General features: G+C 44.1%; 1 protein-coding gene across 5 annotated transcripts in view; it reads left to right on the top strand.

Moving 5' to 3' along the window:
- PKP4 (plakophilin 4) overlaps window positions 1-22224 on the top strand; it is a 66062-nt gene extending 43838 nt beyond the window's left edge. For 2 of the 5 annotated variants that reach the window (XM_059475875.1, XM_059475878.1), the window contains 18 exons: window positions 2084-2215; window positions 2391-2584; window positions 3361-3916; window positions 5554-5745; window positions 7186-7400; window positions 9691-9819; window positions 10879-11092; window positions 12053-12236; window positions 12516-12633; window positions 13098-13289; window positions 13431-13604; window positions 14398-14548; window positions 16540-16735; window positions 17505-17589; window positions 17697-17814; window positions 19778-19909; window positions 20603-20676; window positions 21151-22224. In XM_059475875.1, coding sequence (XP_059331858.1) covers window positions 2084-2215; window positions 2391-2584; window positions 3361-3916; window positions 5554-5745; window positions 7186-7400; window positions 9691-9819; window positions 10879-11092; window positions 12053-12236; window positions 12516-12633; window positions 13098-13289; window positions 13431-13604; window positions 14398-14548; window positions 16540-16735; window positions 17505-17589; window positions 17697-17814; window positions 19778-19909; window positions 20603-20676; window positions 21151-21402 — 3308 coding nt within the window. In that variant the 3' untranslated portion in view covers window positions 21403-22224. The remainder of the gene's footprint in view (window positions 1-2083; window positions 2216-2390; window positions 2585-3360; window positions 3917-5553; window positions 5746-7185; window positions 7401-9690; window positions 9820-10878; window positions 11093-12052; window positions 12237-12515; window positions 12634-13097; window positions 13290-13430; window positions 13605-14397; window positions 14549-16539; window positions 16736-17504; window positions 17590-17696; window positions 17815-19777; window positions 19910-20602; window positions 20677-21150) is intronic. The other 3 variants (XM_059475876.1, XM_059475877.1, XM_059475879.1) reach the window with 2 other exon arrangements.
- The last annotated feature ends 1961 nt before the right edge of the window (window positions 22225-24185 follow it).

Consider the following 24185-nt stretch of genomic DNA (forward strand, 5'->3'; position numbering starts at 1 on the left):
AGTCTTTATTTTTTAGCCCTGTGAAGGCTTTGGCCTGGTGGGCAGTGTGTGATGGGAGCGAGATTGGGCTCAAACCTCTGTCCTGGGAACATCTGCACTGAACAGCACAATTGGGCCTTATCTTCCTGTGTTTGTCCCCAAACTGATTGTCAGTTTGACGTTGATTTAGTATCATGTAATATCCAGTAACTGAGATAATAGGCCTTGTATTAGATAAAGAAAAAGCTTAAAGTATTGAAGTTGGATGTAATCCTAATGTAAATGTGCAAGTCCTCCAAATGTTTTATTCCAAAGAACATGGAACACCCACTGGTGGCTGTTACCATCTGGTGTTGAGCTGGTGTAACAGGCTGTGAAGTCAGTTCTGGCAGTGTTGGTTCTCTGGATCATTTTTAGGCATACTGATGATTAAAGTAATGGAAGTGTAGTAACACTTCTTATTGAATCTTAATTAAATTTGGTCATAATACTCCTATTCTAGTAAAATAACTAGCCTCAAATTTTACAAGCTAGTTTTCACCTAAGAATGTACTACTGGTGAATAACTGCTGACTGCCTGGGATTTCTAGGATTTATTGATTTTTTAAAAAATCTGACTAGCATTCAACTATTCTTCATAATAGCAATTGCTGAGTAACATTTTTAGTATGGATGTTCCTTATGGGTCATTATGCAGGTAGTGAGAGATCAGCATTTTGTGTGCAGCCACTGGTAAGAGCCAGAGTATTTCTGTGCATCAGGCATTGCTGCCCAGAGCCCACCACGCCCCACCAAGCAATCCTTGGGGCTGGGCTGGTGCTCCTTGGCACATTCCTGTTGGATTTGCTCCAGACACTGTCATGAATTTCTGCAGCCAGAATTTGCATTTCAGGTGTTACCTTTAAACATAACCTCCATTGCCTACTCTGTTTGGCTTGGATATTAGGGGAAATCCTTCATGGAAGGGCTGTCCAGCCGTGGCACAGCTGCCCAGGACAGGGCGGGGTCCCCATGCCTGGAGGGATTAAAAGCCGTGTGGATGTGCCACTTTGGGACCGTGGGGCAGTGGTGGCCCTGTGCTGGGGCACAGCTGGGCTCCGTGGTCTCACAGGGCTTTTCCAAACCATGGGGCAGTGGTGGCCCTGTGCTGGGGCACAGCTGGGCTCCGTGGTCTCACAGGGCTTTTCCAAACCATGGGGCAGTGGTGGCCCTGTGCTGGGGCACAGCTGGGCTCCATGGTCTCACAGGGCTTTTCCAAACCATGGGGCAGTGGTGGCCCTGTGCTGGGGCACAGCTGGGCTCCGTGGTCTCACAGGGCTTTTCCAAACCATGGGGCAGTGGTGGCCCTGTGCTGGGGCACAGCTGGGCTCCGTGGTCTCACCGGGCTTTTCCAGCCCAAACCATTCTGTGGTTCTGTACTGCATCTCTGCTGCCTGCTTAACATGGTAACTGAATGACTAATGTTTCTGTTAAAATAATGTTGAATCAGTATCCTCATCTTTGTCCTTTTTTTCCAGACTCTTTAACTTTTTCCTTTCACCATAGGAGCATTGCTGTGCCTCCTTTGCCTTTCCTTACAACACTGTCATTTGTCTGTACAGTTCAGCTGGCATTCTTAGAACTGAAGTTAGCTTAAGAGGCATATATTTAGATATTAGTTTACTAAGTAAAAATATTTGTAGAAATTTGCAGCAACTACTGTTCATAGTACATAAACAGGGATGAAATTCAGCTCAGCCTTTTACATCTGGAGGCATTGATTACAGGCCCTTAAACAAGGACAGCTATCCACTGGGCACTGCAGCACAGTTGCACAGTGTTTCTATTCTTCAGAGTGTACTAGATAATAAATTAATTTTTCATTAAAATAGGCTGGAACATATATTTGAAAAATTAGAGTTGTAGAGCTACATCTTACAAAATTCTCAGATATTTATATTAACATTCTGTTAATTGTGTTTGTGAGATGATACCTGTCTGCAAGTAAACTGATTCTGTTTGGTGTAAGTCCTCCATTAGTATGTACGAGAAAATGATCATTACTGAGTTTGCAGGAAACTTGCATATGAAACACTGGATTTATCTAAACAATTTATTCTTTCAGATCCTCCACCCACCAGTGTAAGCAAGCCCCAGGTGTCAGAGGGTGTTCACACCAATGCCTATGATATTAGGACAGAAGCAGAGCAAGGGACTCTCTACTCGCCAGAGCAGACATCTCTCCATGAAAGTGAGGGTCTGTTGTGTGCATTTTAAATATTAGAATATATTTCTATTGAAAGTATAAAATATTGAAAGTATTGAAAGTATAAAAATGCAATATAGTTATGAATGCAACAAATAATAAAGTTATATAATACTTGGTGGACTTGTTAGATTATTTTATTCTTATGCTGGCTTCATATTTACAGGGTCTGTAGGTAACTCAAGAAGTTCAACACAAATGAATTCTTATTCTGACAGTGGTTACCAGGAAATAAGCAGTTTCCATAACAGCCAAAACTTGAACAAGGCAGAGCTCAGACAGCAGCATTCCCTTGGTGGACCCCTCAACAACCACGATGTGGTGAGGAGCTCGCGCGCCGAGGGGCAGGCGTCAGTCCAGGTACTCTGACCAGTGCCCTGGCACTCTGCTGTGCACTAGCTGTGTAGCTGGGCCCCCCTTTGCATGGGCTGGAGTTAATGTTACCAAATTAGTTTTTGTTTAATGCTTTCACTGGTTACAAAGCGGGAAGGGCTAGCAGCAGAGACTCCTTTGCTGGGATCAGCATGGGGGATCTGGGTCATTCACAGGAGCTGAAGTGAAGTAGCATTCCTGACTGCACAGTACACTGCTATTATCATATCAAAAAAGTATCACTCACTCAAAATTCATTGTGAAATGGGGGAAAACCTTCCTAGAACTTAGCCTGTATGTAAGCATAGTTCTTAAAGGAAGATGCTACTTGTATTCCTGTACATTCTATGGTTTCTAGCTTTTCCCTCTTTTTTCAGTAAGTGGAATGATAGTAAGACAGTAATTGTTAGAATATTTCTGGATTATACCAGAACTCTTTGCATTACTGTTCCTGAGTTTCCAGAGTGGTTGAGTAGTGAGGAAGGCAAGTATAGGTGAAGATTAACATAGCAAGCCAAATGAGAATGAGAAACAGGTGGGTTTTTAATGTTAAATTGTCATTTTATATACTAAGAAGCATTGGTTAGAAAAAAGTTACAGGGAAACTTGAAGGAATTAGGTTTAGGGTAAAAGCTAGACTCCAGCTGCCTGTATATACCATTAAGTTGTGTGCATTTCCTGCTGACTCCTCCATCTCACAGGAGAACGATATCCACTCTGTGACCTAAGTGATAAAACTCATAAATGTTTTTGATTTCCAACAGCCTTCAGGCACTACCGCTGCCAACCGTGTGATGAGACGGGTCAGTTCGGTGCCATCCAGAGCCCAGTCTCCCTCCTACATGGTGGGCACGAGCATGTCCCCGTCGCGGGGGTCGCTGCGGACGTCTCTGGGCAGCGGGTACGGCTCTCCCGGCGTGGCCGAGCAGAGGCCCCTGCCCTCGCACGCGTACTCGTCCACCACGCTGCCCGTGCAGCGGGCGGGCTCCCCGTACGGCGCGCACCGGCCGGCCTCGCCCTCGGCCGTGCGCCGCGCCGGCTCGCTCACCTCGCGGCAGGCCAACCCCGGCGGCGGCACTGCCCCGTACTCCGCAGCTGGCAGGCTCGGCTCTCCTCTCGCCCTTGCCGATGTGCAAGCCAGAGTGGGCTCTCCGTCCCAGGCCCAGCTGGGGTCCTCTTCCCCGAAGCGCTCTGGCATGACGGCGGTTCCACAGCACCTGGGGACCACGCTGCAGAGGACGGTTCACGACATGGAGCCGTATGGACAGCAGTACGATATCTATGAGAGGATGGTTCCCCCGCGGCCAGATAGCCTCACAGGTGAGTAACGGGCACAGACCCCAGCTGCAGAAAGCCCAGAATGCAGTCCTGGTGCTGTGGGTGAAACCTTGGGGCACTGGGGCACAGTTGTGGTGCTGGTGTCAGGTCACTTGTACATCAAACATTGTGTCAATCGCAAGTTCCTCATAAATACTGGATTTATGGTTATTAATTGCTAGCCATGCATTGAATTAAATCTTATGATTTAAGTTGCTAAATGAAATTCTGAGTCTTACAGCGGTATGTCAGCATTTTCAGAGATAAAGTACATTTAAAATGTGTGTGCAAGCTAAACATAAAGTAAAGCATACTAGCCTGGAACTAATTTTATGTCCAGTTCTTTCCTAAAATATATAGTTTATTACCACTGAATATTAGGGTTTTTTTCCACTGATATTTCTGGACTATCTCATACTTCGAGTTAAATATAGGGTAACCATTTTAATACTAGCTTAAAATAGAGCCCTAAAAGGTAGAATCTATTAATCTGAGAGGTAGTTCTTGTTAACATGTGTGTTACTGATTTTGTTCTGACCTTCATCTGAATGAGCACAGACAAGGTGATTTTCCAATGAGACCATGTGCCCTTTGAAACAGATGTCAATTTCTGTTTTTTCTTTTGAACCATTGTAGTGCAGGAAACTCCAAAATGCTCTCATTCCTCAGTAAAAGATAAAACGTGTCTTCTCCCTCGCTTCTGTTTGCAAGACTTAATAATATGCTAGTCTGATAAGGGGTTGGGAATGAGTTTGATGGGAAAGGCCCTGCTGCCCTCTTTGCCTGCCAAAGTCCTCTGTTCTCACCACCTGTAGATGCGTTTTCTTAGTGATGGCCCAAAGCTTTCCTTGCAGACACTGTGGCAGAGTAGGTCTGGGATTTTAGGGGAGGAGAGTGCACAGACAAAGAATACATTTTGTTAGACATCACTGCTCCATTGTACGTTTGAAGCTGTTTTGTAATCTCCATCATTTCATCATCCTTGCATAGCTCATTTCACATATTCTGCAGCTTTGATAACTGCCAAAGCTTTAGTGCCCGCAGTGGTAATGCTGAAGTCAACAAAGTTGTATATATTTTCTATGAAATATTAAATATATAGCAAGGTGAAAAATACTAATCCAGCTGCAGCATAGCTATTTATATATACTCACATCATGGGCTATAATCTTTATAAAGATTTTTCTCCATGTGCTTACATTTCTGCTGCCACTATCAAGCAGATGTTTGCAGACTGTTTCAGTTTCACGATTACAACCCCTTTAGTCTGTGCCCTCTGTCACAACAGGATTTCTGTCAGGTCCATACTTACCCTGTTATTGCTGAATCTGTGCACCATGTGTGCTGACTCAGCTTTTATTCTCTGTGGTTTAGACTGTAAATGATACAAAAAAAATAAGTTGGAAAATTTCAAGTTGTTTGTGTATGGACAAAACTTTTGGTCAAGGAAATGCTGCTTTGTCAGCAAGCCTTTCAGTATGGGCCATTTAATAATGGAAAAAATTTAATGAATAAGTCTTTGTAACTGGTAGGTTTAAACAACACCTTTTCTTGGCCAAAGGAAGAAAGATTCAATCCTGACAGCTCTGTTGCTTCGCTGAAGATGGGCCACGCGGGCATGTCCCTGTGCTTGGTTGCAGGCCTGAGGAGTTCGTACGCGAGCCAGCACAGCCAGCTGGGGCAGGAGCTGCGCTCGGCGGTGTCCCCGGACATGCACATCACGCCCATCTACGAGGGCAGGACGTTCTACAGCCCCGTGTACCGCAGCCCCAACCACGGCGCCGTCGAGCTGCACCACGGCTCCCAGGCCGCCCTGTTCCGCGCCGGCTCCGGTGGGTGACGGCCCCGGCCGCGCTCCGGGGAGCGGGGGGCGCACGGAACGCCGTGCAGGAGGAGGAACCAGAGGGTGTCAGTTAATGGAGACAGAAGTTTAAAATAACCTGCAGGAATTAAAAGGCTCTTGTGATGTTTGCAGGGAATGCTTGGGGCTATACATCACTGTCAGCTTGGGGTCAGAGTGTTTTCTGTTTGGTAGCACATGCATGGGTACATCCCAGATAAGTGTATTCGTGACACACAGAATTTATTGCTTCCTCTCTTGCATTCTCTATGCATCTCTCTCTTAAGAATTGGGTTGGTTCATGGGTTTTTTTATTCATCAATACAGTAAAACAAGAACTTGCCACGAAAATTACCCTACCGCATCTTTCACAGTAAAAATACTGTTTTACCCAACTTCTCAACAAAGCATAAGGATAAATGCTACAGCTGAGGATTGTCTATTGAAACCAAAATATTCCTCTAGTATCTCATAGAAGTGCCACTCACGTAATATGAAGAGTATAGGCATTAGATTAGTATTAGGATTTATTTTCTGTAGAGAAAAATGTAATGCATGTTGCAATGCAGTTTGTTCTTTAAGGTTGATTAATAATCTGTATAGTGGTTTCCAAAAACTCTTAAAATATTAGAGTGATTTAGTTAAGTAACTCTCTAGAATTATTTATAGAGAACTGTCCGATTCATATGCCATGTTTTCCCACACTTGAAAGTGCCTTTTTAATGTTTGCTAATATAACTGCAATAGCAAGAGAATAGTGCTGAAGGAGCAACCAGTTTTTGCAATTCTCCTGCCTTCCACAACCTAGAATAAATGGAGTTTGTCAGGATGTGCCAATGAAGAAATATAGCTAGAAACTGGAATTCTTTGTTTTCTTGTCTACTTAATACAACTTTCCTTGGGAGAACAAGAGCCACCACGTCAGCTCTGTTCAGACTGGAAGACGCATGTTCTTGTTCCTGAACCACTCAGCTTCATCTTTGCAATGATCCACATGTTACCTTTTGTCAGGGAAAGTGTAGTTAGGAAAAGCAGACTATCATATCAACAATATGCATTTTTGTTTACTTGTTTTTCATTTTTGGTACAGTTGGTGAATTGATATTATGAACTTTGAAAACACTTTGCACCCAGATTTCTGCTTGTTGGCATGCGATGCATTTCCTACTTTAAATACTTGTTGAGGGAAGCTGAGGCACGAGTCCGATCCCACCAAACCTTCTGTTCTGTAACTAACCTCTCTCTCCATTTGCATGGGACACTGAGGAATTGCTCCATGAAATCTGGCATCAACTTGCAACCTGGAGCACAGTACACATTTCAAGACTGATGGTTTTTTTGCTTGCAGTGTTAAGCAGGTGTCGCCCCTTCTCTACAGCAGGCACTTGTTACCTGTTTGTTACCTGGCTGGTTTGACACTGTTTTGTCCTAGGCATGGGTAACCTGCAGCGATCCTCCAGCCAGCGCAGCACCCTCACGTACCAAAGAAACACCTACGGGCTGCCCTCGGCGGCCGCGCTGGCGGAGCCGCTGCGGGCGCTGCCGTTCCGGCTGCCCGAGCCCGGCTACGGCCGCCTGCCCCCCGCGCCCGACGGCGGCACCACGCGCTCGCCCTCCATCGACAGCATCCACAAGGACCCCAGGCAAGTCCCCGCGGGGCTGCGGCTGCAGCGGGGCCCGGCTCATTAAACGCTCGCGGGGAGCGCGGGCTGCTTCTTGCAGCGAGAAAAAACAGCTAGTACACATTTCAGTATTACATTTTTCTTTCATGTTTTTTTTTGTGGGGAAGTTATTACAGGGGACACAACTTTTATGAGATTTGACTGGATTATTGAAAATATTTTTTAGTAACCTGTAACACTGCAGTGAGTTTTCTCTTTCTATGAATGGGAATTGGGGCTTGGAAATTCAAAAGGACAGACCTAATTTATTTGAATTAATTTTTTATGAACAGCTTGCTTAAATTTCAAAACAAAGTGTTAAAACTATTTATAAATGTGCCATTTTGAAAGTGAGCACACATATTTCTGCAATAATTACTGGTTTGACGTTGCAGATGTCTGTGCACAGCGTGAGCCTCTGACAAGTGTAGTATCATCATTGTAATTTACTCTAGACACTGTGCACTAAAACCTTGTATTTAACCTGGGAGTATCAAAGCCTAGGCTGTGCACAGCTTGGAAGGACTTGTGTGCATATTCAGTGTGGACTTGGAATTAGTGGGAATTTCAGTCCCTCAGATTGCTGGTTCACTGAGAAACTAGCTCATCCTGAGGAGCTGGGCTGAGCTGTGCCTCCAGGGCTGTCCTGGGGACATGTTGGGCTCCAAGGAAACCTCAAGCAGAGATGGTGAGACTGAAGTTTTCTGTTGCATTCCCTGCTCCCATCTACAGCAGGCTCATAGCACCGGGCAGCTATCTAGTCTGGGCCAGTCCTGTCATCTCAGCAATGAAAATGCTGTTTTAATGGATTTTGTTATTCTGTTTATTAGTGGAAATTGATAAATTTAATTTGTTAATAGATATCAAGAGACATAATTAGTTTCATTTAACTGAATGGTGCATTCATCCAAATTATTTTAATAGGATAGTCTTACCTCTAGGTAGTAAAGCTTGGAGGCTGCCTGCTCTGGTATGGGGGCAAGAAGAGTTACTTATAGCAGGGATGCTTCCCATTCATAGCAAGGAACTTTAAGGAAACTCTGACTCAGTTGTCACTGCTGATGCACCTCCTTAACTTGTTACAGAGCAATAGTTATTGCAGAGGAATAGCTTTTACCTCACGTGTAATCGGTTCCAGTTTCTGATGTGCATACCGGGCTGTGGCAGGGGAGCATGTCACACAGCCTCAGAGGGGGCTGTTGGGAGCTCCACTCTGGAATGAGAGGGAAAGCTACTAGTTGTATTAGAAAGCCAGTTTCCCCTAGGGTTTTCCTGTCATTAGTATGGAAAATAAAGCTCTGAATTTGTTGAGCAGTTCAAAGTGGGCACAGACCTGAGCTTCCCCTTTGTGTGACTGGGAGTCCTGGGGAGACCTGAATGGCCAGGCCAGCATTAGTCTTGGAACAACTGCCCAGCTACTGTTCTTGGAACGTACTTTGCTCTCTTTTTTGTTTATTTTGGGTTTGGTTTTTGGTTTTTTGGTTGGTTGGTTGGTTGGTTGGTTTGCTTGTTTGTTTGTTTGATTGATTGTTTTTGGAGTTTGGTTTTGGGTTTGTTTTAGATTTTTGTTTACTTGGATTTTTGACTCTGAGAAAACTTAAGATACTACTTTATCCCCCTCCAGTTCTCTTTTACAAAAGGCAAATGGCCCAGCAAATATTAATTACTATGTTTCTAAATCTGCAAACTGGACATGTTTCATGACTTTTCCAGGATTGGTCTGGACAAAATCATCGTGGTTTAATGAAGGAGATATTATTTAATGATTTTAAATTTACAATCCCTGAATAACTCAAATCAAGCAAACATCCTGCATCAGATTCTGACAATAACACTTCAGGATGTGCAGGTTTTGTTGAGGTGTAATTGGCTTCTGCCTAGGGAGAACATGAAGCACTGAGAGAAGAATGTTGTGCAGAAATGATGCCCCTAAGCAGCACTGTTGAGGGGGTATCTTTTGCATTATATATTTAACTTTTGTGAGATTTTTTTGTAGATTGAAATGTTTGACTTGGTGTTACCTTAGTGATTATTTGTATTTGTGTGGTCCATAAGCCAACAGAAGCACTGGATATAGTGTCCTTTTCCAGTTGGAAGACTGGAAGGTGATGTGACCCACTGCTTTCCCATTATACCTGGGTTTTCTTCTGGCCCTCTTACTCCAGAACAAAACTGAATTGTTGGAAAGCCGTTAAGATGCTCCAGTACTTGCACTCAGCAAACCCCCATCCTTTGTGAGTAATGCCTTCTCTCCGTGTGCGTTCCACTGAAGGGAGTTTGCGTGGCGAGATCCGGAGCTGCCTGAGGTCATCCACATGCTGCAGCACCAGTTCCCCTCGGTGCAGGCCAACGCCGCTGCCTATCTGCAGCACCTCTGCTTTGGGGATAACAAGGTGAAAACAGAGGTAGGTGCTGCTCGTGCTGCTCTTCCAGGGCACCGGTACAGGAAAACCAGGCCTCTTGCCTCTTCCGTTTTGTTTCATCATGACGCAGTATTTGTGACCCTCCTGTGTTCCTGTGTATAGCAGGTGGATGCTAATATTGAATGCCTGGGAATTATGCACAGTCAGATTCTTCCTGTCATAAGAGCTGCATGGAAATTCTATGGAAATCTTTTGCCTTAAAGTTGTCATCCAGCGGAACTCTAAAGTGGGTTTGCCAGAGCCTGGCTATGTGTAACCTGTTGGTGACTGGAGACAAGAACAACCAGGAGCTCTGGAGTGCTTTCAGTGGTTTTTATCAAGGTGTTTTAAGGCATCATAGGGAATGAGTGAGCTGTCAAGCAAAGGAAAGGAGCCCAACCCTAGAGAAACATGGAGGAAACTGTTTACGCCACTGTGATGTGGGGGCAGAATACATCTGAGAAAACATTCAGATTATTATTGAAATGTCTTGAAACTTTGCATTCAAAGACCTGCTGTTTTTGCAAAACAGCTGTGACTTGTTTTGCAGGTCACAATTGATTTGAGGGAATTTGCTTTTTCATTTGCATGCTGTGTGTGTGTGCTAGATGTTATTTTCAGTATAAATTTTATTTATGTTAATAAAATGTTGGTTCAACTTTTGTAAGAAGATAGCCCATATAATTCACTGTTGCTGGGAGATTAAAAGCTGATAGTTTTGATGATCTGGTGATGATCACAGTGATAATCAGCTCTTATTTCCAATATTCCCTAAAAACATATTTTGGGTATGGGAAATTACTTTTAAAACTGGAAACAAAACTGGTGCAATAACAATTCTCTGCACCCAGCAAGTGTCTGAAAATGACCCTCAGCCATTGCAGTGGGGTGGAGGGAGAGATTCAGTCCCATGTAGCAATCAAGTCAATAAGGTTCAGCAGCTGTTTCTTCTGGAAGTAGAATGGGAAGTACTGTTCTCATAAAAACAAAAGCCTTTTACATCTGTAAAGTGAGGTGAGTGAGATGAGTGGCTGCTGATGGTCCTGACATTCCACTTTCCAGGTCTGTAGGCTAGGAGGTATCAAGCACCTGGTGGATCTCCTGGATCACAGAGTCCTGGAGGTTCAGAAGAATGCCTGTGGTGCGTTGAGGAACCTCGTTTATGGAAAGTCCACTGATGAGAACAAAATAGCCATGAAGAACGTGGGAGGGATACCTGCCCTTCTGCGGCTGCTGAGGAAGTCAGTCGATGGCGAGGTCAAAGAGCTGGTGACAGGTAAGCTTGCAAGGGAAATCAGCAGAGAGCTGTAATGTATTTTTCTGGATACTTATCTTGGTCAGTTAAAACAGCACAGAGTGTAGAGTCATTGGGAGAAGTGAATGCTGAGGTAGTTGCACTAAAGCTCCACTTAGGGTGGATTTTCCCTCATATGAGTCTCCTGCACACAGAGCAGGTATTTCTTTATTGATTCTGAACATTCATTTTATTACTGTCTTTTTTTATCTTTTCTTAACAACAGTTTTAAATAAGATCTTGCAGAATTCGTAAGATGGATCCAAACTATGTAAATGTGTATGGTATTTAATCTGAATTATAATCAAGGATGATTTCTTCAGAAAAATTATTTAAGCTGTATTTCATTATGAAAAAGAAGATTCAGTGCTGTTCAGTATGTTATTTGTATATACAGGTCTGCTGGTAATTTACATCAGGTTTCATACTTCTGTGTCTGAATGTCATGTATGGAAATTTTGCTGGGCAGGGGACTAGGGATTTCTGCCTGAGGATAAAAGATAGCAGTTACATGCAGCTGATGGATGGATGGGACATGCTCCAGACTTGTTGCTGTTGTTTCCAGGAAGAAAGTTTCCGTAGGATTTTTATATCCCTTCTTGTATGTTCAGTTCTGCTCCTCAGTACCTCCATATACCAGTACATCCCTGGTATATGGTGCCAGGTGGCAGGAATGTCAGGGCAGACCATCCTTATCATTGGCAAAAAACCAAACCAAAGCCATGCCCTCCTCCACTGTTCACTTTGTTCACCTTGCTTTCCTCCTTTTTGGATGCTGGCTGTCCACGTTCTGCCTGCTCTAGAATCACATCACATATTTAAAGTAATTTAAGTTACTAATTTAAGTGATAAAGTAATTAAAGTCTTTTAAGTTGTCAGTGTTGCTTCATGTTTGTTTGCCAAGTCTCTGCTGACTTTTCTGCTCTGGAAATGTCTTCTAAGGGGTTCTCTGGAACTTGTCTTCGTGTGATGCCGTGAAGATGACAATCATTAGAGATGCCCTGTCCACGCTGACCAACACTGTGATAGTGCCCCACTCGGGATGGAACAGCTCCTCCTTTGATGATGATCATAAAATTAAATTTCAGACTTCCCTCGTTCTGCGCAATACAACAGGATGCCTGAGGTATTTGCTCTTCTAGAATACTCCCTTTTAAAGAGTAACCATGTTATCCAGCAAGTCTTTCTTGTATTGTAAAGACAAAGGAATTGTTCTGTCATGTAGACAACTTTTCCAATTGTCCTTTTTTTTCTAATAGAAAAATATGAAAATTACCAAGTTAGTCACTAAAAGTTGCTAACCAATTACTAATCAGCTGCATAAAAACCTTCTGCAGACTGCCTAATAAGTGATTACCTGTATATCCTTGCATACCCTGTGTTCCTTCGTCATTCCAACTTTCAGAAACCTGAGCTCTGCTGGGGAAGAGGCACGAAAGCAGATGAGGTCCTGCGAAGGACTGGTCGATTCGCTGCTCTACGTGATCCACACCTGTGTGAACACCTCAGATTATGATAGCAAGGTGTGTGCATGTCTCATGTACAGATACTTTATGCTAAACTGTGTGTGTGATCTAGGGGCTTTGTATAGCTCAGCTGAGCACGATGATGTCCTCAGCTCAACTGGCGTCACTCCCAGCCCCAGATTACTGAGGCACAGCCAAACTCAGCTGTGTAACAGAGGGTCACCTCTTGTTTTCAGCAGCATTGCAGTATCTGTTTCTTAATAAAACAGTAAGAAGCTCTCAAGTTTTTCATTTTCAGAATACTAAAGAATAAGCCACTATAGCAGATACCACTCTTATAAATACTGTCAGATTTGAGAGAGGTTGCATTTTCCCAGAGAAGCAGCTACAGCACAGCCCAAGGCCCAGCATTAGAGTTTAACACTTGCGCTCCCAGTGCCTTTTCTACTCTACTGACCTGGTTTGGTTGGTGTCTGTGTGAGGAAGAACTGGTGGCATGGTGTCTCTCTGGTTTGGTTCAGACAGTGGAGAATTGTGTGTGCACCTTGAGGAACCTTTCCTACCGCTTGGAACTGGAGGTGCCTCAGGCACGGCTGCTGGGAATCAATGAACTGGATGACTTGTTGGGAAAAGAGTCACCCAGCAAAGACTCTGAGCCAAGCTGCTGGGGGAAGAAAAAGAAGAAGAAAAAAAAAACTTCCCAGGAGGATCAGGTTTGTATTTTCAATGTACTGCAAATACCTCAGATGGGGTTTGACTCATGGTGGGTAAGGACATAGCTTTGCAAAACCAGCCCTACATAGAATGAAAATACAGTGTTTTTGTCCGGTTACAAATCTGCATTCCTGTCTCAGTGGGATGGAGTTGGCCCTATCCCGGGATTTTCCAAGTCTCCTAAAGGGGTGGAGATGCTCTGGCACCCATCGGTGGTGAAGCCATACCTGACACTGCTGGCAGAGAGCTCCAACCCAGCCACTCTGGAGGGCTCTGCAGGATCACTCCAGAACCTTTCTGCAGGCAATTGGAAGGTAAGGGAATTCCTGCTCCTCCTCCTCTTTGTAGTCCAGTTGATTTTTCTTGTAAGACCCTGGAATGTGTTTGGGGAGGACGTACCATTTTCTTGTGTGCATCTGAGCATTCCTCTCTTGTCTGTGCATTAGTGCTCATGTGCTGCAGTCATGTTTCCACAGTGAAGAGCCTTGGCAAAGAGCAGGGGCAGTAAGAGCCATATGGAAGCTGGCATTTATTTTAAATAAACAGAAAAAGCTTCTTCCAGCTTCATCTTCATCTTATCAGATCAAAACAATTTTCTGGTTTCTATTCTGGTGGGGAGGTGCTGTTGAAATAAGACTAGGACAAGTAAATTTACCTTATTTCCATAATCCATTATTTATTTCCATACATTCTGGCCATTGCATATATAATGTGCTACAAAAGCAACACATGAGAACACTATATTGTGTCATGTATTTGTTATGGACAAATTAAAAAACAAAGCAAGCATTAATTGCTTCTTTTGCTTGTAGCAAGCCAGCTAAGCCCTTTTCAATTTGACCATTATGAAATTGGTATTAAAAAAATAATTACAAGCAAAACCCAACCCCCCTGCTCCCTTTCCAATAATCATCATCTATTCAGATACTTTCTCTCTTTGTAAGAGGAATGAGTGGAAAAGCTCTTTATAAGCACAGAAAAAGCACACATCAAACATGTCATCTTTTATTGGAAAGGACCAAGCATGCTTGAGAGGCCCAGCCCTGCCCGAGGCCGTTTCAGTGGCAGTGCTGTGGAGGCTGGTGGGTGACTGAGCTTCTGTGTCAGTTCGCAGCCTACATCCGCGCTGCCGTGAGGAAGGAGAAGGGGCTGCCCATCCTCGTGGAGCTGCTGAGGATGGACAACGACAGAGTGGTGTCATCTGTGGCCACTGCCTTAAGGAACATGGCCTTAGACGTCCGGAACAAGGAGCTTATTGGTGCGTACAGACCGTCCTCAAGAGAGCGCCAGCACCGGGATGCCAGACCTTGGCTGGGGAAGCCAAGGAGAGATTCCACTAATGGGAACAGCACGCTTGATGCTTCTGTGTCACATCAGTTGTGTCACATAAGTGAGTCCTCCTGACAGCAGCAGCTTTCCAGAGCAATATTGCCACATTAGTTTGCTGCTGGCCATGTTTCCTGGATGGGAGTCAGCCAAACCAGACAGAAAACCCTCAATGCCAAATAGGATGGGAACACAGCTCTGCTTCCTTGGAGCTCACTGCTCACCTGCTTGGGGGGTGCAGGTCTCCCATGTGTTCCTGGGGGATGGAACAGCTCTGCTCCACAACAGCCGTGCTTTGTTAACAATCTTTAACAGGAGTGGGGGGAAGAAATCTTCTCCAGGAAAACAGATATAGAGCATCATCTGTGTCTTTGCTGAACTAAGTCATCAACAGAGGTGCTGGCTAGAAAAAACTTACGGTCTTGTCAGTTCTAATATTTAACCCTTTAAGCATTCATCTGTACCTTTTTTATCTAGCATTAAAAAACCCCAACAAAATGTCAGTCAGCTTTCCTGAGTTTTCTCAATCTGTTAGTGTTGAGCATGCTTCAGCATCGGGCTGCTGTGGGTTCAGTGAACCCTGTTAACAAATGGTGTGATATAAGGAAATCTCACTTCTGTGACAAAAGCTTTTTCTGTGTATAGAATGTGGGGTCAAGGCTATAACAACTGTTCATAGAGATAGGAGGATCGTTATTCTCACAAAGAGAAATACAGGTGGGCAGAACTTTGTTATCTGTTTCTGAAGCTTCTCATCTGGGATATTCAGAGTGTATTTTCCAGCAGTGCAAATGAGAAATGTGTAAAGAGAGAATTCTATTCCATAGCACCAGCCCTGTGCAGGTCAGATTCAGGTGGTATTCTTTTGTCAGGATGTTTCTTCCGTTCCTGGCAAAACTTTTCAGCTCAGAAATGGTCCTCCACCTGCTCCCTCTCCCTGTCAAAGCTGTGCCTCTGAAAGAATTTCTGGCCTCAGACACACTCTGAAACAGACCATTGGTTAAAACATTGCCAGATTGAAACAAGATCTGCACTACCCCAATGTAGAAATCATCTTTAGGAGCTTCTCTGCTGGTATAGGAAAGGAACAATGGGCTCACAGGGTCACACTGAAGGAAATGAGATGAGGATTCTAGCAAATTACAATATACGTTGGAACATGCAGCATGCGGCTGAGCTTGCTAAAGGGTTGGCAATGGCAGGGTATTGCTGCAGATGCCGTTGTGGGGATAATTTCCCAGTGTTTCCTTTTGCCTGCAGAATTCCTTTTGGTTTCTTTTTTTCCTTTCAGGCACATTATGCAAATAGATAGCAAATGACTTTGTGCAAAGCTCCTTCATTATTCACTGTTATGTGCAAATACATGAGTACTATAAAATCAATTAATCATCCAATTAAGAATACAGCCCAAACAGGAAGAAACCTTGACCTTATCTTAGTTACTGTCCCTTGTGTGCAGCTTATCTCTGGCGTCAGTCAGCAACTGGAGCCTGACAGAGCTGAGCGCTGGCAGGTAGCAAACAAGGTGAACAGAACATCCAGAAGAAAGAATTTCCAGTTACTGTAAGGATTCCTTCAATCCTCCCATAGATGAAGCCCAGCAATATGCATTGCTCTGTCAGTCATAATAAGTAGCCTAACATTTTTCCTTGAAAAATTCTTCTTTCTCCAAATAATTCTTGTTTAAAATTGTTCCTCTTTTAGTGCAAAATTCAGCTTCCCACACTTCTAAGCTAAAAGGAAAATAAATTCAAAAATTGTCATGTGGTCTCCCTGGGCTCTGCGTAAAATGTGAATTCTTGGCGGATTTTGGTGCTGTGCTGCTTCTCACTGCCTTCAGCTGCAGTTTTATGCTGATCCTGCAATTTCCAGCCTGAAGGACCGAGCTGTGGCTCTGACCTGGTTCTGTGGGTGTGTTTCCAGGCAAATACGCGATGCGAGACCTGGTCAATCGGCTGCCAGGAGGCAACGGGCCCAGCATCCTGTCGGATGAGACGGTGGCCGCGATCTGCTGTGCCCTGCACGAGGTCACCAGCAAGAACATGGAGAATGCCAAGGCCCTCGCCGACACCGGTGGCATAGAGAAGCTGGTCAACATAACAAAGGGAAGAGGTGACAGGCAAGTAGGCAACAAAGACCATACCTGACCTGTTTGTGTCCATTTACAATGCTCAACAGTGAGGGAAATGCTTTTTTTGAGTGAAAAAAATCTGCCTTTGCAGCCTGGGTCTGAGGAGATGTCAGCTGGAGTCTCACTGGGAGGGACGAGGCACCGGTACCACTGTGTTGGGGCAGTGTTCTCTGTCCCAGGCTTCTGGAGGCTTGTACAGCTGCTCACAGTTACCATGGTCATGGGACCTGTTCAGGTTCAATGAGTTAGCCAGTCACCTCTTCAACACCTACAAGATTAATATTTGGAGCTTTTCCAAGTCAGACTCTGTGGGCACCTTAGTCAGGATGTATCCCAGCAACTATGAATTGTACCTAGTGCAGCTCTTTGGTCAGTGGCAGGAGAATGTGGCCAGGGGAATGCCCTCGAACAGCATTGCCAAGCAAGCGCTGGCTGAGGGGAGCTGGTCCTGCCCGCTGTATCAGGGCTCCAGGGAGGCCATGAGACGAGTTCTCTGCTGGCACCGTGGTTGTCTAGTGGAAAGGAAACCTGTGAGCCTGTGGTGGGTCAGCAGCAGGAGGCCCCTGTGGCTGGTGGATGGGGCAGCAGGAGCCCCATCTGTGGTGAGGCTGCTGGCTTGGCTGTGCTCACGCTGGTGATGCAGGGTCTGGTTTGCCCCACAGCAGCAGGTTCAGGCTGTTACAAAGCTCAGGGACACTGTTCGTTTGAAGTGGAATTCAGTGGCTTTGTCACACTGCCATATTCTTCACCTCCTCAGGTCCTCACTGAAGGTTGTCAAGGCGGCGGCCCAGGTACTGAACACGCTGTGGCAGTACCGAGACCTCCGGAGCATTTACAAAAAGGTAAATTGTAAAATTAGCTTACACTGGAAAATGGTGCCACAAAAACTCCTCATTTATTTATAATATGCACCTTATTCTGATGTATTTTTCTTTTTGCCACTCCATAGGATGGATGGAATCAAAGTCACTTTATTACACCCGTATCAACACTGGAACGAGAGAGGTTCAAATCCCATCCTTCTCTATCCACAGCCAATCAGCAGATGTCACCTGTCATGCAGTCAGGTCAGTCAGGGAGGGTGAAGGGGACCTGCTGTCCCATGTTTTTAACTCAAACACCTCTCAGTTTGGTACTAATCCCACTTAAAACACAGAGGTCAGGCTGTTGCTCCTTGGTGTTTAAGCAAAGTACTTCACATGCTCTGAGTGCTCCCTGAATTGTTCCTGCAAAGTGAAATCCTCAATGAATAGAGCTGGATGTTGTTACCAACCGACCGACCGTTGCCCCGTTCAAAGCCACTTCTCCTGTGCTGTGTGGGGATTGTGGAGTGGCCTCATGGAACATGAGGACCTGGCAGCATAAACAGCAACACACCCACAGTGCGGAGCTCATTTTCATTCCCAACTATGTCATGTTCCATAAAATGAGCAACCAAACCCAAAACTCTTACTTTTCTGACTCTTCCTTGTTTATTTGTCACCTTTGTTCCTTCAATGTGTTCAGTGCTAGGATTTAGATCTTCAAGACAGCTGATAGAAAACCACCTGAAGCCTTCTATTTTGTCATCATATGGCATTTTATTTTACCCAATTTACTCTTCTAGAAACTATCTAGAGCAGATCTCTGTTAATACTGAGAAATGCCTACCTACTGTGACTGCTAACATTAGTGACCAGTTCCTACAACACTCTTGTTTAATTGCTTATTTACATAAAAGTAACAGCCCTCACACATTCCTTTATGACATGGTTGACTTGAAAAACAAGGACTTCACCAGGGATTTGTTTTCCTACAAGAAGTAAACCTCTTGTGGTGTTTGTGCCAGAGATCCCCTCACCCACCAAGAAAGCCAGTACAGCTTATGCTCAGGGAATGACTGGATTCTACCCAAGTGTAAAAGGATATTCTGACACCAACTGTCAAATTTCTCTCCCAAGATACACCAGCAGAACAACGGTGTTACTCCAGTTCTTTGAATGACAAGTAGGAAGTAGATGAGCAGCTCTAATTTAATATTCAGAGGATGTTGTATTTCAAAGAGGGTTTAGTAAAAATTCCTAATAGGAAGTGTCTGCTTTTCTGCTCCAGAGCACAGCCAAGCCCAAGGGAGTCAGTGGAAGTTGGTGAAAGGCCCACATCCCCAGAGGGGCTGTGCAGCTTCCTGCTGAGCACAGCAGATGCCTGTTGGAACATATGCTTGGCCTGAAACAGTTGTTCTTGTTTCAGTCACTTCATCATTAAAACACACATTATTGTGTTGACCCACGTAAGATTTTTAACAACATGGCATATTTAGCCATGAATCTGCCAGGAAAATACCAGTAATTAAATTATCCATAAAAACACAGAATTCTGAGCTATGATGTAACGGACACATCAGTGGAGGAAGATTATCATTGAACTAATATTTTGATTAAAAATTTATAGAAATTGTTTTAACTATTTTACTCCCGTTGCTGGAGTCTTTCTGAGCCAACAAAGCCCAAGGGATATGTAGACCAGGGAGGATTTAGCAGAACAAACTTCTTACACCAGCAGTTGAGATTCAGCTGCTTATTGAGGAACACGGTGATCCCTTGCTGGGATTCCCCCATGGCCATTGGCCTCCCAGAGCACACCATGCCCAGGACTCAACTGTGTATACAGGCATCACTGAGGCCAGGTAAGTTGGACAAGTGACAGGGTAGCCTTAAGTACTGTGTTTAACTTAGATAAACCATCACCATTAGCAGAGTGTCATCTTCTGCCTCCACACAGGTGATGTCCTAGCATGGTAAGGTCCCATATCTGGGCTATGAGAGTCACAAAAGTCCTGTGTCTGCCTGTGAGCACCACAGAGCAGTGACTGCCCCTTGCAGTCTCTGGTACCTTGCTGGCAGCTCTAGGGTGTTCACCCAGAAATAGCTCCGGCTGTTCTGTCCTTACCCATCCCCTGGTAGTGAGCACTTGGAGCAGGGAGTGGTGAGGAAGGCTGGCTGTGCAAAAGGCTTTTGTTGTCAATGTTGAGAACCTCTCTTTTCCTGTCAGTTGGCAGCACGTCCTCGTCCCCGGCTTTGTTGGGAATCAGAGAGCCTCGCTCCGAGTACGACAGGACGCACCCTTCTATGCAGTATTACAGTAGCCAGGGCGATGTCATTGCACATAAAGACATCTACACTGGTAAGACACCAGCTGAGCATCTTCTGGAACTTCCACGAGGGGAACTATCCCTTGTGGGAAGAGTTCACAGTCATACACAGACTACTGCATTAGCAGGCTGCTTGCTACCAGCTGCTGCTTTCCCTTTCCATTCTTTGTGTTCCCTGGCTGTGGTACAGGGCAGGGTGTCACCAGCTCTGCTGTCCTCTGTAAAACTGTAAAACAGATCCCTTTCTGTCCTGGGAGGTGAGAGGCAGTTGGAATTCTTATTTTTATTTAAAATACTAGAACAGAAAATTGTATTATTATGTACGTTATATTATAATGATGATGTTATAAATTTTAATGTGCAATTGTATATTATTATATTACTAAATTATATCAAGATTTCATTTTTCTCCGATCTCTTTTCCTTCCTACTATGTCACACAAGTAGCGAAACAATAGATGACAGTGACTAAAGAGAAGGAAACTCCTTGCTTTAAAGATTTTCAGTCTGTAAAATGAGAAACAGCAACATAAGCCTCCTGGCTTTGCTGTAAATGCTGCTGAGGGGCATTTGCCTTCATTCTGATATTCCATTGTATCATTAGCAGGTACTGACATCTGCAGATTTAATAGTATGGGTGCTGCATAAAAGGCAAGATAAAAACCAATAGGCTTCCGGCTGAATGAATAAAGACTGAAATTATGCATTAAACCTTTTTCCCCCAGGTTCTAGCAAAGCTTCACCAATTTACATCAGTTCCTATTCCTCACCAGCGAGAGAGCAGAACCGGCGGCTGCAGGTGAGCCCAGGGGTGTGTTCAGGTAGCGCTGCTGCCCAGGCCCAGCAGGAGGGGGTAAGCCTGGGGCTCTGGCCCCATCCCCGTTCCACTCTCCTGGCTCACTGAGCTGGCAGGGCCTCAGGGCTGCTGGAGCCTGGCTGGTTCCATATGAGTCGTGTTTTAGCACCTTCTTGCAGTGGGGTCTGAGACCTCTTTTCTGACTCAGATCGGCTTTGGGCTGGTTTTGGTGGGTATGGCCAGGTTCTGTACTTACTGTACTTGAGCTCGAAAATTGTGCACTTTTGGAGTTACTCCCTTCACGTGATGTAGGAGGAGACACAAAGCAAACTCAGGGAGGCAGTTCCTCCATTTCCCTGGGTATATTTCATGGAGGTTTGGAACCTACATTACTGTCATGGGTAGAGCTGCACTTGGGTGAAGTATTTTCTCTGCTAATTATATTTTTGAAAGTTTATTTTGATATCATTTTACCAGCAGCATCAGCAATTGTACTACAGCCAAGAAGATACCACCAGGAAAAACTACGATGCCTATCGGTTGTACCTGCAGTCCCCACACAGCTACGAGGACCCTTACTTTGACGATCGAGTTCACTTTCCTGCTACTTCAGATTACACAACACAGTATGGACTGAAATCAACCACCAATTATGTAGACTTTTATTCCACCAGACGATCCTCTTACCGAGCAGAACAGTACCCAGGCTCTCCTGACTCCTGGGTGTAGCACAGAGAGAAAAACCCAGCGTGCTTCTTGTCTGGCTTCAGAAGGACTGGAGTGGCCCCGTGTTGTTTTGGTTAAGAAATATGAAAGTGAAAGAAAAGAAGGAAAAAGGATGATCGGTGTTTTGGGTTTTTTTTGGGGGGGGGCAGGGGGTGGCTTGCTTTTGGTCTTGGGGTTTTTGTTTTTTGGGGGTTTTTTTGAGTGAGGAATTGTCAGGAGAAAAAGCTGGCAGGGATGCTTTTGCTCTGCTTAGGTGTTAGGTATCATTACTTGTAGCTCCTGTAGTCTGGTGAGGGTGTGGGCGATGTGATGAAAGGTTTGAGAATTGAGTATGATGAATTTGGAAAGTGTGTAGGTCAGAGCAAATTAAAGCCGATTTTTTTAATGTGAATAAAAGTCTTGTTCTGATAGTTTGTACAGAAAAAAATCCAATGGCTGCCCTTGTTTTATTGCTATTATTGAATGTCAGGATTGTATGCTACTGCGTCATGTAAATTTCTTTGTTGGTGTAAATATGGAAATGCCACATTGGTCTCAAGTGCCATCCATTTGTAATGCAGTGTGTCATTGGAAAATGAATTTGAAATATCATGCACAAAAAAAAAAGACAAAACCCAAAATCAAGAATTGAAACCAATTCAATTCTTGTGAATTCTAAGAAGAAAAGAGCCCAAATTTTAAAATATGAATAGTGTAATTTTGAAGCACAAAGTCTAGTCCAGTATATCCATATCTCTCCCATCCTTGCCTATTTCATAAGGAACTTCACTGCCATTTTCTATGCACATGGAATAACAATAAATATGGAAGTCTCATCCATGGAAAGCTGTTCCCTGTTCATTTTTTTCTTATTATTTTCTCTGTGTGATATTCAGAAACAAATACCATGAAAATTAAGTCTAATTGCATGTTCTTAAGCAGGTTAAACATATCAAAACATTTGGGCCATTTTCCCAGCTCTCTCCAGTGGAAATGTCCTGAATGTGTCAGGCTGGTGGCCCAAAGTGCTAAATCCAGCACCTTCCTACCAAGATTCCTCAGACTTCTGTTTTTACTTTTTGTATTGGCAATCCAAGATACTTCAGAACTCTAGCCTGCTTTCTTTCCATCACTCCTCTACCCCTCCTCTTGCTCTCTGAAGGAAATTGAGGTCACCTTGCTGTCCTAGAAATGATGGTCTCCATTCTGACTACAGTCTGCTTGGATTTCTTTCCAAAAATATGTTTGATTATTTTAAGAAACTAAATCACAAACTCTCCTGTGCTCTACAGTTTGTTACCTCTACCCTGTCTGTAACCACCATTATTGCTCCACATCACTGCATTTTCCTTGGGTTTTCAGGGTTTCCAGTCTTCTGAAGAAGGATGGGAGAGCACTGGGAAAAGGCTAATGATTTTTTCCATCACAGTTAAGAGACTGAAGAGAATCCATCTCAGCCGAGGACAGGACTCAAGCATGCATTCTTCATTTCAGTTACTGTATCGAAGACTAACGCTCGCAAAGGGTAACATAAACATGAATAATCTTTTTGAAATACAAGGCAAACATGACTTTGTAGCTACAAGTAGATTCCTGTAGCTGTCAACAACAGCAGGCACAAGGGGAAAGCTGTCACAGAGATGTGCTGGAAGATTGGTCATTTCCCAGCACAGAGTGCAGGGATTCATTTGTGGCCATCAGGTAGAGGTGAGGGAGGGACTCAGTGCTGGCTGCCCCACTTGGAAACCTCTCGAAATGCTGCCATGGAGGGGGGCTAAGTGACTGTCTGCCTGGAAGGCAGAAATCAGCAGAATGGTTCTTCATTTGCTCACAATTAGCATCAACGTAATATTCATGAGGTCTGTTATCCAAAGACATCCATACTTTATTAGAGATTCTAAATACTTTGTATTGAGATAGATACAACTTATAGGGCATTCACTAGTTTAAAATGCATGCATTTTAAAAAAATACTGAGTTTTCTTTTTGCTCTTATTAAGGTTTTTATCCCATCCAAAAAAAAAAAAACAACTATTTGGCTTGGTTAATGGCATTTTAGTTCAGAGTAGAGTTGGTAATTACATCACAAGATTTAGTGTGCAGCCATAGTGGACTCATTGTCACGCCAGTAGAAATTGATAGTGCTGTGTAAAACAAAGCAGGGGTCCCTTGGGGAGACTGCAGCAGTAGCACTTCTGCAGCCATCCAAAGGGCTGGATCAGCTTGGCAGGGTCAGCTGGTTCACTGACCAGTGCTAGTCCTACAGCAGGCCAACGATATCAGGCACCATATCTCCTTACTGCTCCAGGGCACCCCAGACACTAGTAAATACTGTTATACCTACTGTTCTGTTGTATGAAACATCACCTTCTGGTCTGTCCCACGTTATATGAATCGTGTCTGAAAGAATAGGACGAGTAGCAGGCTATGTAACGTGCTAATTTTCAGCTAGCTCTCAAAGTCAGAAAGATTGTGGAATGAACTATCTGCCTATTCATTGGCAAAAAGCAATCGCACTCTGAGAAGAAACTGATCTCCATTAAGATGAAATTCCAAAGGCCTCTGTCTGTGTGTTGCAACCTAATTCTTTATAGAATTCACTCACTTATTCCACTGCCCAATAATACTTTTTAAACACGGGCACTTAGGTGGATAAAACATATGATGACAAAAGTATGTCTTTTTAGTCCTTCTGTGGGGAAAAGAAAAAAAAAAATCAATTATTAAAATTAGCCAGTAAGGTTCCTCTGCTTAATGATGTTGCCCTTTACCTTCCAGCCTGGAGACTTCTTTTTCTCCTCTGGTCT

This window comes from Ammospiza nelsoni, chromosome 7, assembly GCF_027579445.1.
Source record: "Ammospiza nelsoni isolate bAmmNel1 chromosome 7, bAmmNel1.pri, whole genome shotgun sequence".
Lineage (NCBI taxonomy): Eukaryota > Metazoa > Chordata > Aves > Passeriformes > Passerellidae > Ammospiza > Ammospiza nelsoni.